At 39.4% G+C, this 24,238-nt stretch overlaps 1 protein-coding gene and 1 long non-coding RNA gene across 14 annotated transcripts in view; one reads left to right on the forward strand and one right to left on the reverse strand.

Annotated features, from left to right (window-relative positions):
• The window catches only part of LOC149917945 (uncharacterized), a 34,957-nt gene that overhangs the window by 6,112 nt on the left and 4,607 nt on the right, over positions 1-24,238 (forward strand). Inside the window, exon 2 of the long non-coding RNA XR_016467151.1 lies at positions 661-810. This is a non-coding gene — a long non-coding RNA (uncharacterized LOC149917945). The remainder of the gene's footprint in view (positions 1-660; positions 811-24,238) is intronic.
• LRRC9 (leucine rich repeat containing 9) overlaps positions 3,665-24,238 on the reverse strand; it is a 51,495-nt gene continuing 30,921 nt past the window's right edge. For 9 of the 13 annotated variants that reach the window (XM_090141842.1, XM_090141839.1, XM_090141837.1 and 6 more), the window contains 5 exons: positions 23,356-23,492; positions 22,930-23,147; positions 22,654-22,722; positions 20,763-20,855; positions 18,126-18,450 (listed from right to left, as the gene is read on the reverse strand). In XM_090141842.1, the coding sequence (XP_089997968.1) occupies positions 18,226-18,450; positions 20,763-20,855; positions 22,654-22,722; positions 22,930-23,147; positions 23,356-23,492 (742 nt within the window). In that variant the 3' untranslated portion in view covers positions 18,126-18,225. Of the gene's footprint in view, positions 17,767-17,989; positions 18,451-20,762; positions 20,856-22,653; positions 22,723-22,929; positions 23,148-23,355; positions 23,493-24,238 lie in introns of those variants that run through there. The other 4 variants (XM_090141843.1, XM_090141835.1, XM_031605341.2 and 1 more) reach the window with 4 other exon arrangements.

Here is a 24,238-nt window from a genome sequence, read left to right on the forward strand (position 1 = left end):
GTGCTGGAGGCAGCTTGCATTTGGAGGTCAGGTGCATCCAGGCCTCTTATTTCATCTGTACTGAGAACTTAGGCTCATTCAAAACTTTCTGGTCTCCTTTCTTTGCTCAAACTCAACCGGTATGTTTGAGCAGGTAAATGTGTACTTACTTCTTAAACATATTTGTTTGGCCTGTAATTTCTTTGTGCCCCTGGTGTTGCCTGGCTGCCAGCAGTGCCCTGTGTCTCATTGCTGGGAAGCATCAATGCAGAGGGAGGGAGAACGAACTCGTGTTGAAGTTACTAAGCTGAGATGCTTCCAAGAATGAAAAATGGTCTTTGAACAAACGTGGTTTCATCTGACCTTCAGTAAATCTTCTGACTTCAATTTTCGTCCTGCAAATTAGGTACTGTCAGGGTAAATTTATTGGCTATAGGGTGAGTGGGAGGAGGGAAAATATAATTATTGAAAGAAAAAAAAAACCAACAACAAATCCTGCTTCATAGACAGCTAATTTATTTTAAATAGGTCAGGGTCGTTATGAAAACATAGCAGCAGTCACACTTGCGATAGGCTTTAGCTTGTTGAGTACCATCCGTTAGCATTTAAGACATCCATCCCCTCTTAATTTTCAATGTTGAAGGCAGGTGACTCACAAAGAACACTTTTTTTCCCTCCCAGGCTGACGTGCTGACCCAGTGTCAGGCAGCAGGAGTGGGGATCCAGGTCCTCCGGTTGCTGAAGGAAGCACCCAGAAACGAGGCTGCAGGATTAAGTAGGAAGCGGAGGTTTTAATAAAGCAGACTCCATTCTTTGGTGGGGTGAAGGGAGGTAAGGGAAGCTCCTGTTGCTTATGTGATTATTGCTAATTACTGTAATTGAACATCCTCATGACAGGAATATTTGGGGCCTGAGGTAAAGCCTGTTTGCTTCCGTTCCTTTTTTCAACTGTCTCGTGGTGCCCTCTCGAGGTAGGAGAGCAGCTCGTTTCATTCACTATTTCAGAGCAGCTGGGATGCAAACTGGAAGCGCAGCCTTGGTGAAGAAGCTGAGAAATCAGTTTGCTTTGGAAAAAAAACCATTGCAGTAACTCCACGCAAAGTTAGTGGGTTTTGGATTCCATTTAACAGTGCACATTGATCCTTTGCCTCTAACTTTTCTGTGAAAGCCAACGTGAGGAAGGGCACAAAAAGCACAGGGGATGTTTCTTTGCAGTACCTTGAGGCCACAAAGGTGTTTTTCCCCAGAGTGAGAGCCAATCACTGCACAGTTAAAGGCTGCCTCCTTCCATGAAGGCAGGGACACATTTCCCACAACGTGCTCATTTCCCTTGAAGTCTAGGATATGTTTGGATAATAAGAGGATCAGAAACCTTGACACATTAGGAAGGCCAGCCTCTGGCTTCAAGTTAAATAGAGGGCACCGTGCTTGTGGGAGAAGTCCTTGCATGGCCTGGGAACTGAGCGGAGGGATGCAATCACTGCTGTTCTGTGAAGGACTGCAAACTGCAGGCTTCCTGTTAACAGCAGTTATCAGATGATTGGGTTGGAAACATCTTTTGCCATGTGACAGCAGATTATCCTTTCCAAAGGCCTCATCTTAAGTCCAACAAGGAGTGAGAGTTATCAGTGCCATAGGTCCTTTCGAGTCATTGAATGAATTACATTTGTTTTTGACTGAGATAGGGTAGAAGCTGATGTTTTGGAGGCAAGGACACCGTTTGACAGATGAGTATGCTATGGGTATGTGCTGTTTTATCAGTAGGCTGCCTTTCTGCTGAGTGGGATAAACTTCACCTCACTGTATCCACTCTGCTGCCACCTTTTCACAGGATCTTTCTGAGTCGTTCCAGGCTACTCCCATCTGATATAGGTTAGACACAGGAGGTAATTGCTGGCTGTATTTTGTTGAAGTCCTTTCAGACCTCCTGCCACACCTAATTGTCCCAACAGCAGCACTCACTGGGAAGTCTGTTATGTTAATTGGACCAAAATTGTTTCAGCTGCACCCTTCAGGCCAGATAACCACAGAGGGCTTGGGATGGCCTTGCCTTCAGAACTAGGAGGTAGTGGAGGTTGTGGCTACCAGAGAAGGCAGCTCACACAGATTAGGTGCAACAAAGTGGGCTGATGAATGTTGCACCTTAGCAAGTGGAGTGACACCTTTTCTTCCTCCTGATAGCAAGACTGCTGTGGTCTTCAGAGGCACCTGGGGAGCAAGATTTCCTGAAGGGTTTTTTTTTTGCTCTGATTTTCTTCTGCTTTTACTATAGAAGGCAGACTTCATGAACTACAGCACCTCCTCTGTCCCATCTTTTATGTGCAATTTGGTTTTGGAGGGTGGAAGATTTTTCATCCATTGATTTTATGCCCATCATGAATATGTTTTAAAAATACTCTTTAAAAAAAAAAAAAAAAAAGTCCCTACTTCTCATAGATAAATTTTGATGGGGATGGTGGGAAATAAATGTAAACAACCGCTGAATGACATGCTGAATCTGATGGCACAAATCCCCTCTGCAGAGCTGTAAATTGACTCAAAGCTCCTGTTGTGTGAAAAAGAACTCTTGGGCCCAACAAGGGGTAAGATGTTAATAAAACCTTTGTTCACTGTTACAATAGGGACCAGCTAAGTGTGGTTTGGGGTTTCTGCCAAGTTAACCCTGACTTATTGCCATTGTCACAAGTACTGCTAAGAAATCCTTTAATGTGTTATTACGGGTGAAATATGAAAAACAGTTAGTATTTTTCATTTCAAATGCTCTATTTAAAGCAAAAGTGTTCATTTTAAGAACATCCTTTATTCCCTTTCCCCACTGCTACACTCAGTGCTTTAAAGAAAGTTCACATTTTGTGTGGCATTAATTTCTTCTTGTTTGGAAAAAAAGTTGCTTATGTGTTCTGAAACTGCCACCATCTTTAATATGCCAGAGTCTTATTTTCTTTAAGATGAAAGTGCAGGTGTTTTGAGCCCCTGTACACATGCTAACTTGCCTTACTTTATCGTTCCTTTGCCTGTGGTCTGTTAGTCACTGCCTAACCATGGTCTCTTGCCCTGTTTTTAGCTCCTTACGTCAGGATGCATGTACAGTGCATTCAGATCCATGCACGGTGTTGCAGTGGTAAATCAAATAATAATCAAGTTGTGAAAAATAAGACAGTATGCGTTTCAACAAGTTAAATTTTTATTTCTACAGTGAAGAAAGGTAAGAAAAAGAGAGCTTCTGTCTACACTTCTGACTTTCGTTTGCAACTGCACTGCTAGGGATTAGAGGCTGTAGAAGGCAGTATTTTAGATGTATCTCCATTAGAAGCTGGTAGTGGTGTGATGACTAGTGGTATCATCTTGGCAACCAGGGAAGAAATAAAGGAGGTGGAATGTCTAACCTGGGTTAGAAGCATCTTCTGGGGCAAGGACACCGTTTGACAGATGAGTATGCTATGGGTATGTGCTGTTTTATCAGTAGGCTGCCTTTCTGCTGAGTGGGATAAACTTCACCTCACTGTGTCCACTCTGCTGCCACCTTTTCACAGGATCTTTCTGAGTCGTTCCAGGCTACTCCCATCTGATATAGGTTAGACACAGGAGGTAATTGCTGGCTGTATTTTGTTGAAGTCCTTTCAGATTCTCGGGTGGAGTCAAGGTGTCTTGGGAACTGAGTCCACAGAGCTCCAGTCATATGTTTAAAAGCAGCCTGGTGTCATAGCCACATTCCTTCCAGCCCTCATACCTTTCCTTGCCCTCTATGCCACCTGCTCATCTAAGGAAAGATGGCATCTAACCAAAACACGCTTTTGGTGGTTTCAATTATAAATGTTTACTCCCATTCTCAAAATGTTTCCACTTGTTTTCTTGGCGGAATCTTGAGGATCTCTCTTGAGAGTTCCTTTCACGTAGATACGCACAAAATGAATAGTTTATCTCCAGCTCCTGCTGACTTCCATGAATAATTTGTTGTAAAAGCTAAGTTGGACTTCTGCAGTCTTGAGTAACTTCGGAGTACCAATTTCTAATATTCCAGCCACAGACCTAAGCAGCCTTTCTACTTTTAGAGACCAAAGCAGCTTCTCTGATCTCCACTTATCTGTAACCATCTTGGAAATTTCTACTCCTTTTCCCTCCTTTTGGGTTCCCCATAAAACCAAGGGCTCCTAACTGGCAGAACTTCTCTTCTGAATTAAAACTTAAACAAAGAAGATTTGATGGAACATGATTTTTACTGTTTCTTCTTCACCTCTCAAAGTGTATGCCAGGAAATACTGTGCTGACATATGAAGGTGGGCAGCTGTCTGACAGGGTGTATTCATACACCCAGACTCATTGAAGGCAAACAGAATTGCTTATCTGAGTAATGTCACACATGTGCCTAAATGATTGCGAAGGACTGAAAGGAGTTGGGAGTAGAAATAATAGCACTACTTCATCTCTCACAGAGCAGCGCCAACAAAATAATGAAGCTGCATGAATAAAGAACCGACATAATAATCGAGCTGTAACCATTTTTGGAAAATTAGCACTTCTTCCATAACAGTAATGGCTGTTGGGAAAATGGTACAAAATATTAACTGTCAGGTTAAGCACACCTTAATCAACGTGTGCTGAGTCCCACTGATGCGTCCTCAAAACTGTTACTTAAGTACTTGTTAAAGCCAATTAAATAAACAAAATTTTAAAGCCTAATAGCGTAAACCACATAAATAACATAAAAGAGCCATAATGGCTGAATGGGTGAATGTTTAGCCCTTCCTGATTTAAAACAGTGAAGTGAAAAATGTTGGAGCCCTTGAAGGTGATTTTGAAGACGAGGAAGTGACTGTGCTACACAAACAGCAATCAGAGACAATTAAGAGAACTGGGACAAGTGCCTCATTCTCTCCACAGACTGCATGGGAAATTGCACTTTACATTTCAGTCTCATTGCATTTAAAATAAGGCCCCCAGCTATGTCATTTTTCAAGTCCAACTCAAATCAAAAGATATTGCTTAAAATCTTCCTATTACTCCAGAAGTGAAAAGAATGATTGTCTATGCTGATGAGCCCAGAAGATTGTCTTGGAAAGACTTTGGCAGTTTTGTCTCCCAGTCCCATTATAATGTTATTACTGCCCCTGAAGAAGACTGACAGAGCCTGAATACCAGAATAAGTAGTGGGGTGGCTTAGGGTAGCTGCAGATTTCATGTTGTTTCCCTGGCCAGCAAAGAAACTGTGCTGGACTGTGCATCTGTTTTCCTTTAGAGCTTCATCTGATGAAGAATTTTAGACTGCACAGTAACCAAACAGCAGAAAATAAAGGCAAGCTAAAAACAGCCCATAAAAAAACTGAAAGAATGCAAATAGGGAATTTTGGAAATAATGTTATTAGACACATCTATATATAGTTATAACCTGTATAATTATAACCCTGTCTTTAGACAGATCACTAGCATACACAACCCTTGGGCAATACCTCCTCAAAAATTTTCTGGTAAACATGAAAAGATTTCAATACAAAATGGAGAGGTGTTCTGAAGTGGTCAAGTTGCCTCACTTTGGTAGTCATTTTTTTGTGAAGACAGGAGCACACTGAGTTTTCAGAGCTCATATAGCTGCTCTGATTTGTCATAAAATGTGATGCCGAGAATTGAGCACCTCAGCTTTTAAAGGTGCTTAAAGACAGATTTAAGTGACCAGCTTTCCCATGGTGCAAACCTTAGAGTCATTTAGGATGTAAAGGACCTGTAAGATCACCAAGTCAAACTACCAGCCTGACCTACCAAGTCCCATCACTACACCATGTCCATCAGTGTCACATCCACACCTCTTAAATACCTCCAGGGATGGGGACTCTGCCACCTCATTGAGCAGCCCGTTCCAAAGCTTAACCACCTGCTCTGTGAAGAAAATACTCTTAATGTCCAATCTAAACTTCCCTTGGTGCAACTTGAGGCTGTTTCCTCACATCCTGTCACGTTACCTGAGAAAAGAGACCAACATTCACCTTGCTGCAAACTCCTTTCAGACTGCTGTAGAGCATGATGAGGCCTTCCCTCAGCCTCCTCTTCTCCAGAGTGAGCAGCCCCAGTTCCCTCAGCTGCTCTGTCTTTTGGATTTAGAGACTTCAACAGCATCAGAGTACAAGTGTCATTAATATGTTTATTTTAAAGTTGTTTTTTTCCTAATGGAGAAGGCTCTAAAAATAAATTTTAATTAAAATGATAGTTAATGCCAAATATAAGAAATAGTTAATTAAAAAAAAAGGTAATTACAAGATTTCTTCACTCAGATACAATCAACTGTATACACCAGGTAGTCTTATAAAACAAGAAAACAAGAACTTAAATCAATTATATTCTGATGAAAGATGTAACTTTTACTTTTCTCTATGTAACAATTGAATAAGAGAGAAATTATGGTTGCAGTGATGACCTGGTGCTCATTCCCTGTATCCCATGGGTAAGGTACCTCAATCTCTGATAAAAAAAAGTTATGCCTTGTTGGTCTCTGAGGACTTCAGGGCAAATAAGCTTCTTGAAACTAAGACGGCTTTGGGAAGGAAGTCACTTGTAAATTCTAACAAACCCAGCAACACAGTGAAATGTCAGAAATCGAGTCCATCTAAATCATCAGTCATACATGGAACTATGGAAAAGAGAAATACTGAAAGCCACGTGTCCTGCTCCCAAAAGCACATCCTAGTAACAAGACTCACAATGGACTTCCTAGCAGACACTTCATCCATTTCAATGGGACTTCTTTGGAGCATTCAGCTAATGATGGCTAGTCCTAAATTTGAGTCCTAAACTGTTGCTTTAAAACAGCTTTAGGAAAAATATACTTAAAGGCAAATGCTGCTCTCAGTAAAATCAATTGGAGTTTTGTGACCTAATCTGTATATTATACAATAATAAAACTTTTCAGGTACTGCAGATGCCTAAATAGTAATCTAAGGAATATATTGATGCACTTAAAGATGATATGTACAAAAAACTGCAGTGTTTATTATTTTATATTCACTAGTGACTGTAGTTCTGCCAATGACTGTCATTTTCCAAAAGCTGAAGACCACTGGTAGCATAACACCAACCTGGGGTCTCTCTAGCAAGAGGAACAATGCTGTCATGCTAGAGGGACTTGCAGCAAACACTTGTAGTTGCTAAGCCTGTCAGTCCAAATCCACACCGTTTTGTACCCAGGATAAGGATCGGGCCAACTTAAGTGCTGGCAACGCGCCATGCGGACAGATGGACAGATTGGTGAGCAACACAGAGACCGTGCAGGAGCATCCAGTGTGGATTCTGAAGGCAGCGCTCCCAGCTGGAAGACACCAAACAGCTGGCCGGCCTGAATTTTTTAAAAACAATTTCTGTTTTCAGAAATGTCGCAGTTTGTTTGGTTCTAGATGACGTAACATTCCAAACAGAACAGGGAGAGGAAGGGGTATTGTTAATTAATGTTGTTAGAGTTGGCTTGAGCTGTACGAAAAGAAGGAAATGAAGAGTGGGCCTTCCCTCTGAGCCCTGGAGAGAGTGAGAAAGAAGAACAGTAATGGATTTCCCCTTTGCTTTTCTGTGTTAGTGTAAAAAAGATCCTGTGCATAGCAAAGAGAGCAGCAGCAGGAGTGCCAAAGCTTCTCGATAGAGCTGGGGAGAGCAAATCTCAGCATGAATTCAGAAGCTGGAATTTATCAGAATCTCACACTTGAGTCTTTTTCTCCAAAGAGGATCATAGTCGAGCAGGAGCACTGAGAAACAGCTCCTTTCCTGGCAGGATACACTTGGACCTCTGCCTTATTTCAAGCTGGAAAACTGAAACTCAAAGGTGAAAATGTGGTGCAAATGTATTTTGTTTCTGAAGAAAATATCTGAAGAGAGATTCTCTAAATTTAAATATTTAGCTTTAAGCAGTTTCTTTCTTGGCACACTGAAATTTAGACAGTAAAATTAAGTCTTTCAACCCCATATGGAAATGGGGCAGGGAGTCTGAATGGTTGGTCCTCACATGTGGAAGCATCCTTTTGTCTTACAATATTTCATCAAAATCAGTAGTGTCTTCCCAGGCAGATACTTCATCCTGGCCATGATGTTCTCTCTTCTAATAGTCAGCCTCGTCTGCGTGTCAAGCCATAACCTTTAATAAATACTAGCATGGTACAGATTTATTTACTAATCTGAAGTTCATAGAGAAGAAATATGTTCCTGTTAGTGCACTTGTTGTTCTTCTCCCAGAGACTGCCGGTACTTGTTAATTTGGTGCTGAGATGGGCATGCAGCTGCACTTTATGGGCTTCCACAGATTATGCTTACACGCTTAATACCAATTATATGCCTACAGTACCTTAAATAAAACGATTACATTGAAAGAATATAAAGGGTATGAGGCTGCCAGCCAAACAGTGGGTTTATACTTTGAAGTAAAACCCTCATCTGCATACTCCAACAGCACCTCTAAACTACCTGAACCAAGTGCTTCTGGTGCCATTTTAGGACAAGACTTTAGTACATTCCTTCCATCTTCTGCCATCCCCATATAAAGGTGACATGTACAGTACCTAGATGGTGGCTTTGTTGCATTCATGAGGTGTGTCTAATTTGGAACATCACAGGTCTGAGACTGTGGCTGTCAGTGCAGACATTATCTAACTCTTGGTCTCATCTTGGCGTGCAAAGATCAAGAGCCGACCATTGTGCACCACAGCAGAGAGAAACAAAACATTACCATGACCCCAGCTCTAAGCCAGTGATGTTACAAAGGGGTGAATCTGGGTTTAAGTCTTCCTTGTCTTGTTTAAGGTCACTGATTCTCCCTAAAGAAACAAAACAAAACACACATGCAATAATTAAAAGAATTAACACTGGACCTAGTTTGTGCTGCAAACCAGGATTCCTGCTAAGTGGAAATTTGCCAGATGCTCTCCAACACCAGACACAAAGAAGAGGCGTTTTTCTAACTTAAACCTCAGTTTTGCTGTGGGATCAAAGCGCACAATTCTGTCTGTTACTGGTTTATTTTAGAGCGTCAGTGTTTGTACTGCAGGTTCTATATCAGAGTTACTTGGAAGAAGCTGTAGAAAATCCTTTTTCTCTCAGACTGCCAGGCTTTTATTTAGTGGAGAAAGTAACACAAATAATAAAATGCTGGAAGTGCCAGTGGGCTTAGTAAAGAAGATTGAAGGGTTTATACGTCTTTTTCTTCTTTTTCCTTTCTTTTTCTTTCTTTCTTTTTTTTTTTAATGGTCCAATTATGTACCACATAGCAGCAACTGGGCTAACAACAGCCATATGATGGAATAGCTTGTAATCCGGTTGTGGGTCTAGCTCCACGAGACAGACTCCAAGTAGATGAGTTTTAAATCTCCTTAGAATTAAGAAGGGTTTGGCAACCAAATTAATTGTTTTGGAAAAATCCTCCTTTATGGATTGTGAAGAGGATAAAAAGGGAAAAAACATGTCATCTGTAGTGGTTAGTCAGATGTTCTTTTGGAGTTACAGCGATTTCCTCTCTAATTCCTCTTCTTGTTGACATTCCCGTTAAAAGAATAATGAGTGCTATGTGAGTTGCCTTAGTGCTGCTCGTCGCTGTGTACATTATGAAATCTTTGCATTAAGCCACCCAAATGGATTGAATCACATTGTAAGGCAGGCATTAAAAACAATTGCACTCGACTGTAAGCACGCATAAAAGCAAAGTATAACTGATACGCTGCCGTGCAAGTGATGATCATTGCTGGTGCACTGTACAGGAGATTGTTTCAAAGAGGTGGTTGGGCCCAGACAACTGAGAGCACTGGTTTAGCAGGATTGGATTATTTTAGTCTTTGGATTTTTAATATTGATGTACTTACCCTTTTTCCAGCGAGGTTGTGATGCTTTGGAACAATGTATTATATGTATTATTAATACCGCGTTTAAATAACGGGAGGCAATTAAACAATCACTGTGTAATAGTCTCCCAGGTGTATTTCTTTAGTACACATTTTGCAGCTATATGGCCTATTCTCACAGTGGCTATGTTACTTAATTAGCCGATGCTTTTAAGGTATTTTGGCAAAAATAGATGTGCAAAACCCAAGATATTATTATTTCACAGGTGGCATAGAAGGAGCTTCATTAAGGCGGCTGGTACTAATAGTCCTTTAATACAGAAAGCCAGGAGATGGTTCTTCACATGGTAAATTAAACACCGAAATATACCAATTTGACTTGATTTCTGTCAAGCTAAACTACCCCACGTTCATTTGCTTCGGCTTTAAGCCCTTCCATTCTAGTATTCTCTGGCCCTGGTTACAGAATTGCAGCTTGCTTTTCACCTATCTTCTAACAGTTTAACATAGATGTCTGGGTCCAGTCCATTGTTCCAATTGTATATAGTTTAAAAAGCTCTGCAGTATTTTACTCTTTCCATTATATCTTGGCTTCCCCGAGCGCTCTGCTCGCTGCATTTTGCTTGTACTGGCTCTGTTTTCTAAACCCATTTATGCCTTTTTTTCTGTACACACTTGTTCATTGGGGAGCTTAAATTGACTTCTCTCCATTCTGTTTCCTTAACTAAAAACGCACCATTAAGGTTGATTGAAGTCTTTTGAAAACACTTCATAAAAAATGAAAGGCCATAAGAAATTAGGCTACCAGTGTTTGCAAATACCTGTTTTCAGCCAAATTGATGGCAAGGAATAAGAACAGAAATTTAAAAATGCTACCGATATATATTTGTTTGCTACTTACTTTTATGGGAATGGAAATAGAATGTATAAAACATGGTGAGGAATAAAATATTGAGACACGAGCAAAATATGCCCTGCAGTAAGCTTTTGTCATGGAAAGCCTTTTCCCCAAAAACCTAAAGCACAGTCCCAGAGAGAGAACGTGAATTAATTCTTACAGAATCATTTTTATTTTCAAGTACTCCTCTTCGGGAAAAGCTGAAAACTGTTTATTTCTAAGAATAACATTTGAGCTGTGTAATAACGTGTTTATCAGCAATAGGAGTTCTTAAGAAATGGCTTTCTAAATGGGAGAGAACAAAAGGCTGATTAGACCAGCAAAACTTGGAGTCTCCTTTCAGCACAAAAACATCTGTGCAGTGGTAGAGGATAGTAAGTATGTTTTACATTATGTCACATGCACTTAATAAACAAAGCAGCCTCATTTCACACGTCATCCAACAGGAATAAGACATTCCAAAAAGCATGCTGAATTGTCAGGGAAAGTTTTATGGACATATGGAAATACGTCTTACTTTCAAAAGAGAAATACCAAGAGGGATTTGCACAAAGTTAAGAGCAAAACAACTGCTTCAGAAGTGATCGCATTGAAAATGGCAGCTTGCTTGTCAGAGCAGCTGAGATGGCTCCCTCAGCAAGCAAACCAGCCCGGCTGTTTCCAGACTCCCCTAATACTGCTGCTTATCATTAAAGAATGTACACTTCAGAAATTTATAAAGATGTACAAAAATAATTATTCAATTTTAATGTAGTCTTAGATCATTTCTTTCAGACAACTAACATGCTTTATTTTCAAGATCTATCGCTTCCACGGCTCATCCTCCTTTCAGAAACATATTCACTCTGACAGTCATCTCACTAACCGGAGATGTCTAAAATTCAGAAGATGTTCAGTATATATCTTATCTTACAGCTTTAATAGATTTTTACCAACAGAAGTCTTAATGTGGGAAAAAAACCCCAAGCCTGTAATCCCAAGGTCGAACTCAGGTTTGAATTCAAGATCAAACAAACTTGTAAATGAAAGCTGCTTGCAGACTTTGCCCTCAATAGTACAATCCGTTTACGATTTTGCTTCCTTTTTATTTTATTTTCTAAAAGCAACAGAATAAATCCACCAGGCCTCAGATGCAGCAGTGTTTTATGGTGTATGTGAACACAAGTTGTAGCATAGCATACTGTATCACTTCCTTGAAGAATTCTCCCGCTAATGGAGGAAAAGAGCAGCGAGATCAACAAGAAAAGTAGCTAAGTACAAGGAGGTCATTCAGAAGCTATGAGTTCTGTAGCAGAGGTACAAGAAAACCCTGTCAGCTTCCATCCCATTAAACAAGCTATGAGCTATGTGTTAGACTCGCTGGGATTACCACAAACCCCTACCAAGATGTGTGCTAGCTTTTGCTCACGTCCTCTATCAATTATTTAGTTCCTTTTATGCAAATAATGTTTCATAGAAGCGGTGGAGATCCATAATGGGAAGAAGAGCAACATCCATTTAGAAGAATTAAATGGTAAATGAAAAGTATGACACTTTGCAGACAAAAGCTATTGAAATGGTGCAGCAGCATTACTTCTTAACTGTCTGCATTCATATACAGATGGGGAGATTCAAAGTTTTATTTGCTTTTTTGGTGAACTTTATTCAAAATTAAATAAGGCAATAGACAAACACTCTTGCAATTGCAGTGCTGCCCAAGGGACTGTTGCAGAAGTGAGGTCTCTGTAGCAGATTGGTGTTCTTCAGGCTCTTAGCTTTCATTTTGTATTTTACAGGGAATGTCTGCAACTAGCCTGGGTGCAAATGGTGTTTCTGTGAAAGAGTCTTTACTGTTCTTTAGACTCAAGAGTCAGAAAGGACTAAGTGCTACTTCTGCATCTTTTTATCAGGAAAAAATATCCCATTGATTTCAATGCATGTGTGGGATCAAAACTGCTCTGCTGCACCACTACTACAGTTCGTTGGGCCAAACTGACTAAAGGTGCTTGCAAAATAAATCTATTCCCATCACTGGAAGTCAGCTTGCTGTATGAGACACAGCAGAGATGCTTTAGGAAAGCTTGCTTTCTTCTATACAGGATTCTTCCCCCAGAAGAGGCTGACAAGTAAATGCTGGCAATCCTGGGCACATCCATCCAAAGAACTGAGTGTGTCACTACCCAGAGCCTTTAAATCCTTGTCTGGGATTTTACTTGGAAGGTTTATCCCTTTCCTTGTCAGCAACCTAATTATAGCCTTCCTGCTGAACTGTCTGTGGGCTGTATGACCACTTACGTCTGGATCTGCCCTGGTGAGCATGGTGATACCCCACTAATGTCTCTCACAGCAAAGGCTGTGGTGGGGCTGCTTGTCAGGAACATAATGTGTCATTGGGGTGAGAAGGGTCTCCATCATCCTGTGTACTCCAACATCATTGAGAGAACCTCATAATAACCATGAGTTTTACACCAGAAAACCAGAGATAATAAGGTTTAAAGCTATAGATGAAGATATTGGACTGTGGTCTCAAGGCTTTTATCTTCTGCTGCATCCCCTTTGCCACCCTCTGCCATTACTAGTGGTCTTTGCGTGCAAAGGAGCATGGATCAAAAGCAAACAAAATGTTATCAAATGTCACAACTTTGGGAGACAAATATACACGTTAAACATTTCTCACTGCTCCAATCTGTGTTTCTTCCATGCAGACATCTCTTCTGAAAGTTTTGTAGCACGAGTGCCCTCTACAGTTATGGTGCTTCTGCAACTCTAAATATACTGTTACTCAAAAAGGTTATATATGTATCCTTTTGAGTATGTATATATATTTTTTTGCTAAACCAGGAGATCCTGGAAGTGTTTTTAAATGGAGAGCAGTTAGCCCCAAAACCAGAATTATGCTTCCATTATAAAATGTTGCACTTAAAAATGCCCTGGCAAAAGACAAAAGTGAAATTTTAAATCCCTGAAAGGCATTGAAATTCAAAAGAATATTATGCACATAGATTCGTTCAGACAATGAAAACAAAGCAAAGCTAGAGGGAATACACATGTATTTCTAATTTATGTTCACCACGTTGTGCTTTTACAGCTTACATAAAGGAGAGCTGTTCACCTCAAGCAGGCTGCCAGAACAACACTCTCCATCTTGGAAGCAGGTGGCATGCCAAAGGATACTTTTGTTCAGGCATAAACAGGGGGTTTTCTATATGGTTTGAATTTACGCAGAGCACACAAGAGCAAAAAGCTGCACTGAGTGGTCTCTAAAGACAGCAAGGAGAGCTCTTTCTCATCCTTTTCCTCCCCACTTCTCTCACTTAAGGGAACTGATAGGTCTTGCCTTAAAATTTGTTACCTATGTGAGGCTGAGATGGATCTTGTACAGAGATCAGTAACACAAGGCTATGAGTACCACCACATCTGCATGAGCACCTTCATTTTCCTTACCATAGTACTTTTACAATCAGCTCACTGGTGGGAGACCACTTGGTTCTGAGTTGTTCCTCCCTCTCCACTACCTGCGCACATGCTTCTCTCTCCTGCTGGCTCACCTTATGGGATGAACTCTTCTGGGTATGAAATGTTTTTCCCTGACAGCATTGCTGTTCCTTTCCTCTGGCTCTCAGACAGCGACTTTTAGATGCTAGGTGATGCAAATTGTTTGCACAAAAAATAAACCAGTCACTCTCAGATCCATTACCCAAGAAGTCAGAGCTCCGAATTAAGCAGAAAACAACTGTCTGACTCAGTGGCTGTGCTGCCCTCACAGGCCCTGCTGAGTTCTGCAACACCACAAATAATTCATTCTTGCCTTGTAAAATGCAAGGATAGGACCTACAGCTTTGGTTTATTCAGGTGCAAATCTGCCATAATCCAAACGAAGTGAGAGCCTCTGTTATGCTGAGTATTGGAGGCATATGTTACCCGCCCTGGTCTAGAAAATCAACGGTACGACAAAGACACCTTGTGGCTGTCCTGCAAACTACACACGAGACAAAGGCAACAGCAGCCAGACAGGGGATCCAACCACAACCTGAATGTCTACGGTCCGTTAACAGCCTTCACGCTGCCGCCTGCTGTGTACCTGTAAGCATAATTAACACTAACTGCTCCTTCAGATCACCGAAATGTTATTTCTGAACAGCAAGACAGTAAATTTGCACAGTAAACTTGCCAGCATAATCCTTGATCTGATATGTACTGATTTTTTTTTCCCAGTTTCCCACCTTTTCAAGAAAATTCATTATAATGTAATCCACACTATTTTTCCAGTTTAGTACAAACTGAGCAGTAATTAGGATCATGAAGCTGTTGAAAGACAACACTACTGCATAGTAGAGATGGAGAGAACAGACTACACTCCATTATTCCAACGCAGATCTGCAGAAATACTGCTGAATTCAGACTTCTTGGCAACTAGATCCAGAAAACTGAATCCAGATTTATACTGGGGTGAGTTAGAACAGAATAAGACAAAGGGATCTCTGAGTCCCACGGGATCCAGACATTCTACATGTGTTTAATTGTTTGCTTCACTGAATGAAATGATTTCATTACTTAATTGCCATTTCATGTCATTCATTATACATCCACAATGACAGCCTTAAAATGAAAATACAAAATGCCACTACTGCAGCACCACTCAAGTCTGTGTAATAATACCAAAGAAAAATAATCTCTAACTTCTCACATTTTCATGGTTACTATTGACTTTTATGGCCACTTTGGCTGGAAGAGGCTTTTGGTTAATTCCTTTTAAAAAAAAAGGATCAATTCAAAACCATGGAGGCTTAAAAAGAAAAAGCAAACAAACAAACAAACAAACCTGTAGTTTGTATACGAACATGATACTCAGTCCTGTCATGCACTCCCAGGAGACCAGGTTTCTTATGCATAACCAGAACTTGGCTGAAGTAACTCAGAGACCAATCTCTAAATACAGATCCAAGATTCTACTGTGTACTTCAGTACCTCCCATTACTGTACAAGTATTTTTAAATCTTGTTGATTTCTGTGGATATGGAGAAAGCTTTTAACCCTGTTCCAGTTGTGATGATGTAAAACCAATACTGACCTAATACTGAGGAGCTGAAAGAGCCCACGAGATAGCAGTGTATTGTCTTCTTATCACTCTCATCTACAAGTAGCTGATGGAATGGCTGCCTCCTGTTTTCTGCCATCAAAGGATGAAAAGCAGTAGTTTTAAAACACAGGTGTTTTCATTTGCATCCAAATCTTTTTTGATAATCTCTCCTCGGTGGAATTTGCCTTCTATCAAAATATAAAACTACAATATTTAAAGTCAACACAAAGAAGCCTGGGAGATTTTACTGTTCAGAAAGCTAAACAAGTCAGATGTTCTGCTGTAAGCAGGGAACTGCAGTGGAGACTGCAATGGTAAAACAAAGTTGTTTTGCATGTTAAGCAGGGATTCAGGCTCCTTGTTTTATACCTGCTTTCCCTTAACATTTGCAACCAGCTCTCTAAGAGAATGGGAAAATGCTCACGAAGCAATTCTGCAGAGCAGAGGCTTGCTAGCATGACATTCCTACAGGAATATCAGCTATCCTAAAAGATCTCATGTCTGCAAGGTACCTGGAATATCGATGGAACAAAAGGCAGTGGGCTGAAGCAAGATTTATCAATATTTAAAAAATAAAATTAAAATAGAAATTAAGTAAACATCAGTAAACAGTATTTGCTACAGCATTTCATGTACCCTATCTGAGAAGTGCAGAGAAGTGCCTGCAGAAGGATCCTAGGTGGGACACATTCAGTGTAGAATACAGTCATATGGAGAGGCCAGTTTCAAATGAGGCTAGGGGGAATTGTGCACTGCACAGAACAGCCATTGTGAGTAATACCATTTCCTCTGACCTGCTTTCTCATCTGTAACATCTGAGTCAGCACAGCACTACCTGATTAAATCAAGTTTATTTAAAGTGTTTTCCTCCAGAGGTTTGGTCACATTGCTCACCAGAAATACATTTTCCTTTGGAAACTGCTCCTATTATGTCTGTGCCCATCCAAAAACCAGCTGAAGATGGTTGTGTGAGAAACATCTCTGAGAACAAACCCTTAACTAGCTCTCTCAGTGGCAAAATATAGCTAATGATTTTTTTTTTTTCTTTTTTTTTTCTAGCAAGAAGAAACAGGACCTGTATCATAACATTTGGTATAAAAATATATTAAGGATGCCTAAGAAAAATGCTCATTTGAGACTAATCTTGCAAAAAAAAAAAAAAAAAAACCAACCAAAAACAAACAGCTCACATACTGGTTACACTCATTTACACAGCTGACTTTGATGGGATCTCTTTAGGCAGCAAATATTAATCATCAAGATAGAAATGTCTTCGTTCCAGAGCTGTCCACTTTCCTGTAGTGGATAAATGTTTGATATACTAAGAAATGCTGGTGTAACCTACCTGTTCATTTCATCAGCTGGCAGCAAGTAATAGCAAGATACTGCTGTTTACATAACAATGATTAGACAGAATTAACCACAGTAACAGCTTCACTCTTGCACTTCTGCTTCCATACTTAATATTCTTGATTACTAAACAAAACTGGGTAACAAATACAAAACAAAATGAAGTTTTGAGCTCGTGACAGAACAGGATTAAACAGGGATTTAGTAGATACAAGCTTATTTTTATCAAAGAGCTGGCTCCGTTTAATAGTCATTGTTTCAGCTGCAAAATTTTTAATTGTTTCCTAGGATGTTCTCACAGATGCATTGTGAATTTTCTCAGAAGAGATTAAACACATTTTTGTGGATCTGGAATCAGAGAAAGAAAACTTGGCAGCATTTGTAGAAAAAAGTATTGTTATCTTGCACATCAGTCAAATGAAGAAGGAACAGAAGTACTTTGGTCCTAACCCCCTCTTAAGAAAGGAAAGAAAAATATACCGTATTTAGAGTTGGTAAGAGTTTTCACCTGCCCACATTTTCTCTGTTGTTCCTATGCAGTTGGCTGGTTTGAGAAGTAACACCGTGAGGCACCAAACTGCTTCTAAGATTAGTTGTTGCTCCTTTGGCTTGCCTAAGAGCTCTTTTTACATGGCTGCTTCGAAGACTGTGTGTTGTAATTGCTGGATTCCCAGGCATACCTGTAACACAAAATGCACATGGATATTCTCCCTGCGCAGCCTCACTCCAGCTATCAGTCATCAGGAATGGCACTCATTCTTCTGTGCCATTCCTGTAATTCTGTAATTTTCCAACCAGATCAGTGAGACATCATTTCCTAGCATAGTTAAAAGTCATTTACAGACTGAAATTGGTTAACAAATTAAAACATCATTATAACATCAAATCTTTTGGAAGCTTAGTTCTTCTGACAATGATTCAGGCTGAATCTGAAGATCCATGCTAATGTGAAGAACACCTGACAAAGATGCATTACTCCAAAAAACATAAGTTCTCCCAGTTTTGGGAAGGTTATTAGAAACTCTCAGATTGCAGAAACTTTGAGAAATTTGCAAGATTCTCAGGAAAAATAAAAGTATCCATGCTAAAACTGCTCTATATGGGCCATATAATATGTACTATGAGGGAGTATAGCCCCGTTAAATGTTCAGGGATGGGAAACATATTCCTATTTGCTTATGCTTAGTTTTATTTGATTTATTCAGTAGAGGCTCTTCAACTTTGTGACCAAATGTAAGATCAAGTAAATGGTTAATGCTTTCATTCAGATCCACTGTTGAGATCCTGAGGGGAGTGCGTCTTGTAAAATTGTCTGGCAGTGCAGGAAATCCAGAGTCCTTTGTGGAGTTTGCAACTTGGAAATCCTCCATCAGAAAAAGAAAAGAGAGATTAAATGAATAATTATTTTGGTCTTAATTATTTGGTAGAATTTCTGTTGTTTTGAAGTAGCATAAACCATAATGGTCAACTTTCTGTGAATAAAGAACTATAGAATTAATTCTACAATTTACTGTAGTGAGGTTAAGATTTCAGTATTGCACTTTCTAGAGAAGCTTTCAGGAGAACACAGGAGCCATGCCAGCTGTACGCATGAAAAAGCATCTGTAGCTATGAAACCAAAGTGCTTGAAACAAAATTGTAAGAACTCTAGTAACAAACCTATCAAGCCCTGAAATTGTTTTTACTAAGATGGAAAATAATGCATGTTCAAATTTAAACCAATTACAGAGCATAGGCAACAGATAAAAAATTACCTCTGGAAGGTTCTATATGGCATTTATAAATATTCAGTAGTTCACAAGTCTCACTTTGTGGTCACCAATTCTTGTAGCAACTGATTTAAAGTTGTATGCCAGTCTATGCCAATGTGTTAATTTTGATGGGACTGTATACACCTGAATGGCAACAGCAATTGATTGCCTTCTGTAACTCATCTGTAATTCAGCAGCGAACATTTTAGAAGGAGATTTAATCAATAGCTTGAAAAGAAAAAACAATATTATGTACAGAGTGTTCTGGTGTCTACCTAAAAAAGAACTAAACACAGTGCTAGTGTTTCTGGGAAAATCTCTTTTGAAGCTTAAGATCAAGAGCACTTTCTAAGCTTAAACAACACCATACGGTTTCAATTCTTGCTTTCTAACAAGCACTTTAAAAAGCACAACTAAAATGCAACTGACAAACATGAAAGATCTTTTGTGTCGTTCCACTTGAATGATCTAATGAGAAAATGGCTCAGTTCTGTTGCAGCTAATGAGATATAACATCTTCACTGAACCTAAACATAAAACAGAGATTTCTCTAAAGGTAGTCTTTACATTGCTTCAGTTGCTTTCTCTTGCTTTGCTCATTCTGCCATGTTTTTATTTAAGTGATATCCATGGAATGAAAGTACAGGTCAGTTTTGAAATAAAACATTTACACATGAAATTACTCAATCCAAAAGTGCTTTGAACTCTTGTATATAAGCACTGTGGCATTAAGTGGGAAAATGTGTTTCTCTAGGACAAGAAGTTACAAAGGTCCTGAGACTCCAAGCAAAGATGTAAATGTAAGCATTCAAAGATCTGTGATAATACACTTGTGACAGATTCATTTTTGAGACAGAACTGTGTACAGGGATTTTAATCTTCCTGGTTTCAGCAGTGACCTACTACCAACATTAAGGCCGAGATGTGGCACAGTAGTGAAGATGTGACTAATATCAGTATTGAGTAATAGCTTTTACTCTGTAGTACGCCAAGAAATTTCTGACAAGAGCTAAATAAAGGACAGGTGTGGTTAGACTTGGTTGAATATGATGAGAGTGGCAGTAAAGAACTGAAAAAGATATTTGGAACAATTTTATGGTGTAGATACCTACTGGCTGTGCTTCTTGTCTATAAAGAACTGTGCAAAGAGTTTTGAGGAAAAGCTGGCAAGGGTGATGAGAGTAAATCCAGTCTTACTGAAGCCTTTCAGCATCCTTAATAGTTGTGTTTCAAATGTGTAACAGAATTGTTTCTGTGCTGTGTAAGTATGAAATGGATACATGGAGAGAACTGCCTTGCACAGCAGAGTGGGAACAGACTCCAGATCTCATTACTCTCGGTTGATCCTTCTGTGGAAAAGGCTGGTTAAAATGAATACTGCAGTCTTTTGAGCTGCGAGGAAAGAGTTCTGTTCATCCAACAAATCTCTAGAGAAATTTCATGCTGTGATATAGAAAACACAGATCAGTTGTGCTGACAACAAACTCTTTCAGTGAGCGGAGTCGTAGTGATAAAGAGAACCACAGAGACAATGAACCTTCTGTTTGTAGGAGACACGTGTTGAGCTAGCCTCCTCTCTGACTCTCTGCTGTTGTTATTATTATATTTAGGCAACCTAACTGTGAATCTTACCAAAAATCTATGTTCCAGTGTGTTTGTATTGTAAAAGGAGATGAGGCACACCCAATGAATGCAGACAGACTGACAGATGGGTGAGCACAAGAAAATAATGAGTAATAACATTGGTCAATGTGACAGACAATGGTTGCAGCAGACGCCCAACTGCTGTCACGCGTTCTCTTGGTTTCATAATCAGTGGCAATTTTAGGGCAAGATCCACAGGAGAATAAGTGACGTGAATATTGTCCTACGAGTTTAAGTAACATTTGCTATAAACTTGCTAAGTGCTGGTACTCAGCTTTTACCCTCTCTTCTGCATTTACTGCGATTCCATCTAACACTTGTAGTGCTGGCAGCTGGATGAGAAGCAATGAACGGTAGTTCTTCTTGAGATAAACCTGTATAAAGAAAATATAATTTAACTCAGAAATGGGATCCTCATCCAATAAGACAATCTGATAGTACCTCAGCAACATTACTAAGTGTCTGAACTAAACCTCAGACCAATATTGCTCTCCTAGGAACAGAATCCAAACTGGGTGTAAATGACCATACATCACTGAACAATGGTTTTCAACTTCAAGTGACCATGAATGACTCCATTGGCAAAGTTGTACCCTGGGGAAATGTTTGTACCTTTGCCATCGTATTAGGCAGGACTGCAGCAACTTGTCATAGCTTTCAGAACACACAAGAATTCAAATGCACTGTGCTCCCTGTAAAGAAGTTACTAGGAAGCAGCTTTACACTTTTCTAAGAAGAGGCATTGAGATGCAGGCTGCACTGGAGGCCGAAAGTGCTAGCAATAGTGTTCTATTTTAATAAAAAAGGTTATTGAAAAGAAAAGGTTATATGCTATCTGTAGTGTGGACCATAGTGGCAGATATTGCTCCTACTACCCTGTGGGGTACTCCTCCTTAATGCCACATTGTATAGAAGAGAGCTGAGACTGCCATCTCTGTCTCCTTTAGGGGAAGTCTAGATCTCAAATTCTAAAAAGTAGACTCTGGAACAGCAACTTCCCAAGTGAAATTTGTTTGGCTTTTTTCCTCAGAAGAATATGACTATTCTGGCCATTACTGGATGACATTCAGTTTGCTTGACATGCTTCTGCCTTTTCATCACCCACTGCAGAAACAAGTTAATTTACCACTCTATACAGCCCTTTGAAGGCTGTCCACTGAAAATAGAATCCATGACTGCACTACGTATGTTATTCTCCAACATATATCCTCACCTTCTCTCTTCCATGTGTTTCAAGCTGTTGCTTTAAACAAAGTGCAGATTTATGGTAAAAATACTTAAGCATTTAGAACTTGAGATTTCAGTCTGATTTTCAAGAGCCTATTTACGAAAACAAGCACTATGACCTATATTTTCAACTGAAGTTGAAGAACTGAAGAAAGTCACATTTGTTCTCAAACTAACAATGAAAAATGTATTTTTGTTTCCATTTATGCTTGACACTACTTTAAAGCTCAGCAGTGCTCAAGACATCAAGCTGAGATCCTACAGACTTTCTTCATACATTTGGCCCCACTGAGATGTACTTTGGAAATGAATCCTGTTCTACAGTGACAGTGTTACCTGTCTTCTGTCCCACAGCTATGTATTCATAAAATCAGAAAGGCTAGAATTTTCTTTACTGTGTTCTAGTAGTTTGTTTTCAGAGAGAAAAAAGGCAAACCAACAATTCTACATTGAAGAACAGGAGCATGTCTGGAAAACAAGAAACCTCAAACTTCTTTTCAGGACTTTTTCAAGGGGTGATGTGCAAGACAGCAAAAAAGATTACTATGAGGCCATTTTAAAAACAAAATCTTAATTTCAGAGATCCTTTAACATTCTATGATCTTTCTTCACAGATCTGACCTGCTTTGGAATAGTGAAAGGGCAGATCATCTCTGCAATGTACTCATGCAAACACATGCATTTTAAATTTATCTTGCAGCACAATGAAGAAGAATATGCTGAAGAATGAGTGTCTTCTGATCACACTGCTGCACTGACAGGTAAAAGTCAGTACAACCATCGTGTACTCTATTAAGTTTTCAATCTTGAAACAATAATAGTAGAATGATCTGTTCAGAGAAAAAAAAAATTGTAATAGTTTCAATAATTATAAAGGGTAAATACTTAGTGTTTAAGGTGAAATACATATCTGCTTTATGTAGCAGTGACAACCATCATACTCACTGGATTTCCATGCAGTGAGAGCACCTTGAGACTAGGAATAATTTGAAGCTTTTCTAGTTCAGAAAATTCCTGTCCAAAAGTTAACAAAAAATTTAAAAGTTAAAAAGTTGTTATGTCAGGAGTTCTCAGAAATCTTGCAGATGCTCTATATATTTGGGGGAAAATACAGGTAATTTTACTGAGGCAAATCCATAGAAGAAAATGGGATTTTTGTCTGAATGAAGTCTACAACATTTAGTTCACTGAATCTACAGCATTAACAAAAATATAACTTACCTGAATTCTGTTGAACTGAAGAAAGAGTTTCTCTAATTTTACCAAGGGTTTTAAACCATTCAGTTCTCGTATGTGGTTTTTCTCTAGATTGAGAGTCTGAAGGCCACTCTGTCCAGCAAGAGAGCCTTGTGAAATTCTTTTAATGCGGTTATGGTCCAGCACCAACTCTTGCAGAAGGTGGAGACCTTCAAGTCCTTCAATTTGGCTGATAAAATTTCCTAACATACCAAGAGTAAATGTGTGAAATTTTGTTGCTCATTAGCTGAGGGAACTTACAGTCATGATAAGAATTAAAGATAGGGCATCATTCTCACTGGGCTAAGACCAGAGAAGAGCACCACAAATTCAAGACACACGTAAGACTGGACATAAGGGAAGTACTGTAAAACACTTGAATTAATGTAAAGAAAAATGATCATCGCTTACCCTGCAAAAATAGAAACTTCAGGTTTTTTAGCCTGCTAAGCTGTAGGTAGGCCATGTCAGTAATTCCATTATGGCCCAGATGAAGAACTTCCAAACTCTGCATTATTGGAGGCAGATTTTCTTCAAACCCTGCATCCCTAAACCAAGAAATTAAACAAGACTATAACATCATGGTTTTCCTTGGAAAAAAGGAATATTAGCTTTTCCCACTCGCAGTTATGAAAAGCATGTATAGATGACTGCAGTTTCACTAGAACAGGTTTCACAAAAATTACACCTGAACATAGAAAAGAAATCTGATAAGTCTTCTAGTTGGAGGTAGAACTACTGCATATACTGGGACAAGTTTTCTGGATCAAGACCATGGAAATAAAACAAATTTTAAAAGCGTTCATTTGTTCACATAAATGTGGGGACTTTGGAAGACTTTTCTGATATGATAAAACTGAATTTGGCTATGGATGTTTTCTTACATGCAGAAGAAAGTAAATGAATCCTGACAGGTTTCAGAAGTTTTAGTCCTGTGTACAGATGAGAATTGCAAACTGAAAGGTGATTTGAAAATGCTCTTTAGAACACATGACCTAATGTAGACGGCAGAAGGAAGAAAGAAGAGGTATAACCATCTCCTTTGGAAGATGAATGACATATTCTCACTTATGAAATAAGAGAAGAAAAGGAGGTTTAATGGCAGGATAAATCAGAAAATCACAGAAGGGACACACAAGGACCATTGAGTCCAACTCCTGGCTGCACACAGGACCACACAAAATCCAAACCCTATGTCTGAGACCACTGTCTGAATTCTGGCTGAACAAACAAAAGCCTTGTTTATGGTCATAAAAGTTATTTTATCCTGAACTGGCTGAGCACACTGATTTTA

Source organism: Phasianus colchicus, chromosome 5 (assembly GCF_987193195.1).
Source record: "Phasianus colchicus chromosome 5, bPhaCol1.hap1.1, whole genome shotgun sequence".
NCBI lineage: Eukaryota > Metazoa > Chordata > Aves > Galliformes > Phasianidae > Phasianus > Phasianus colchicus.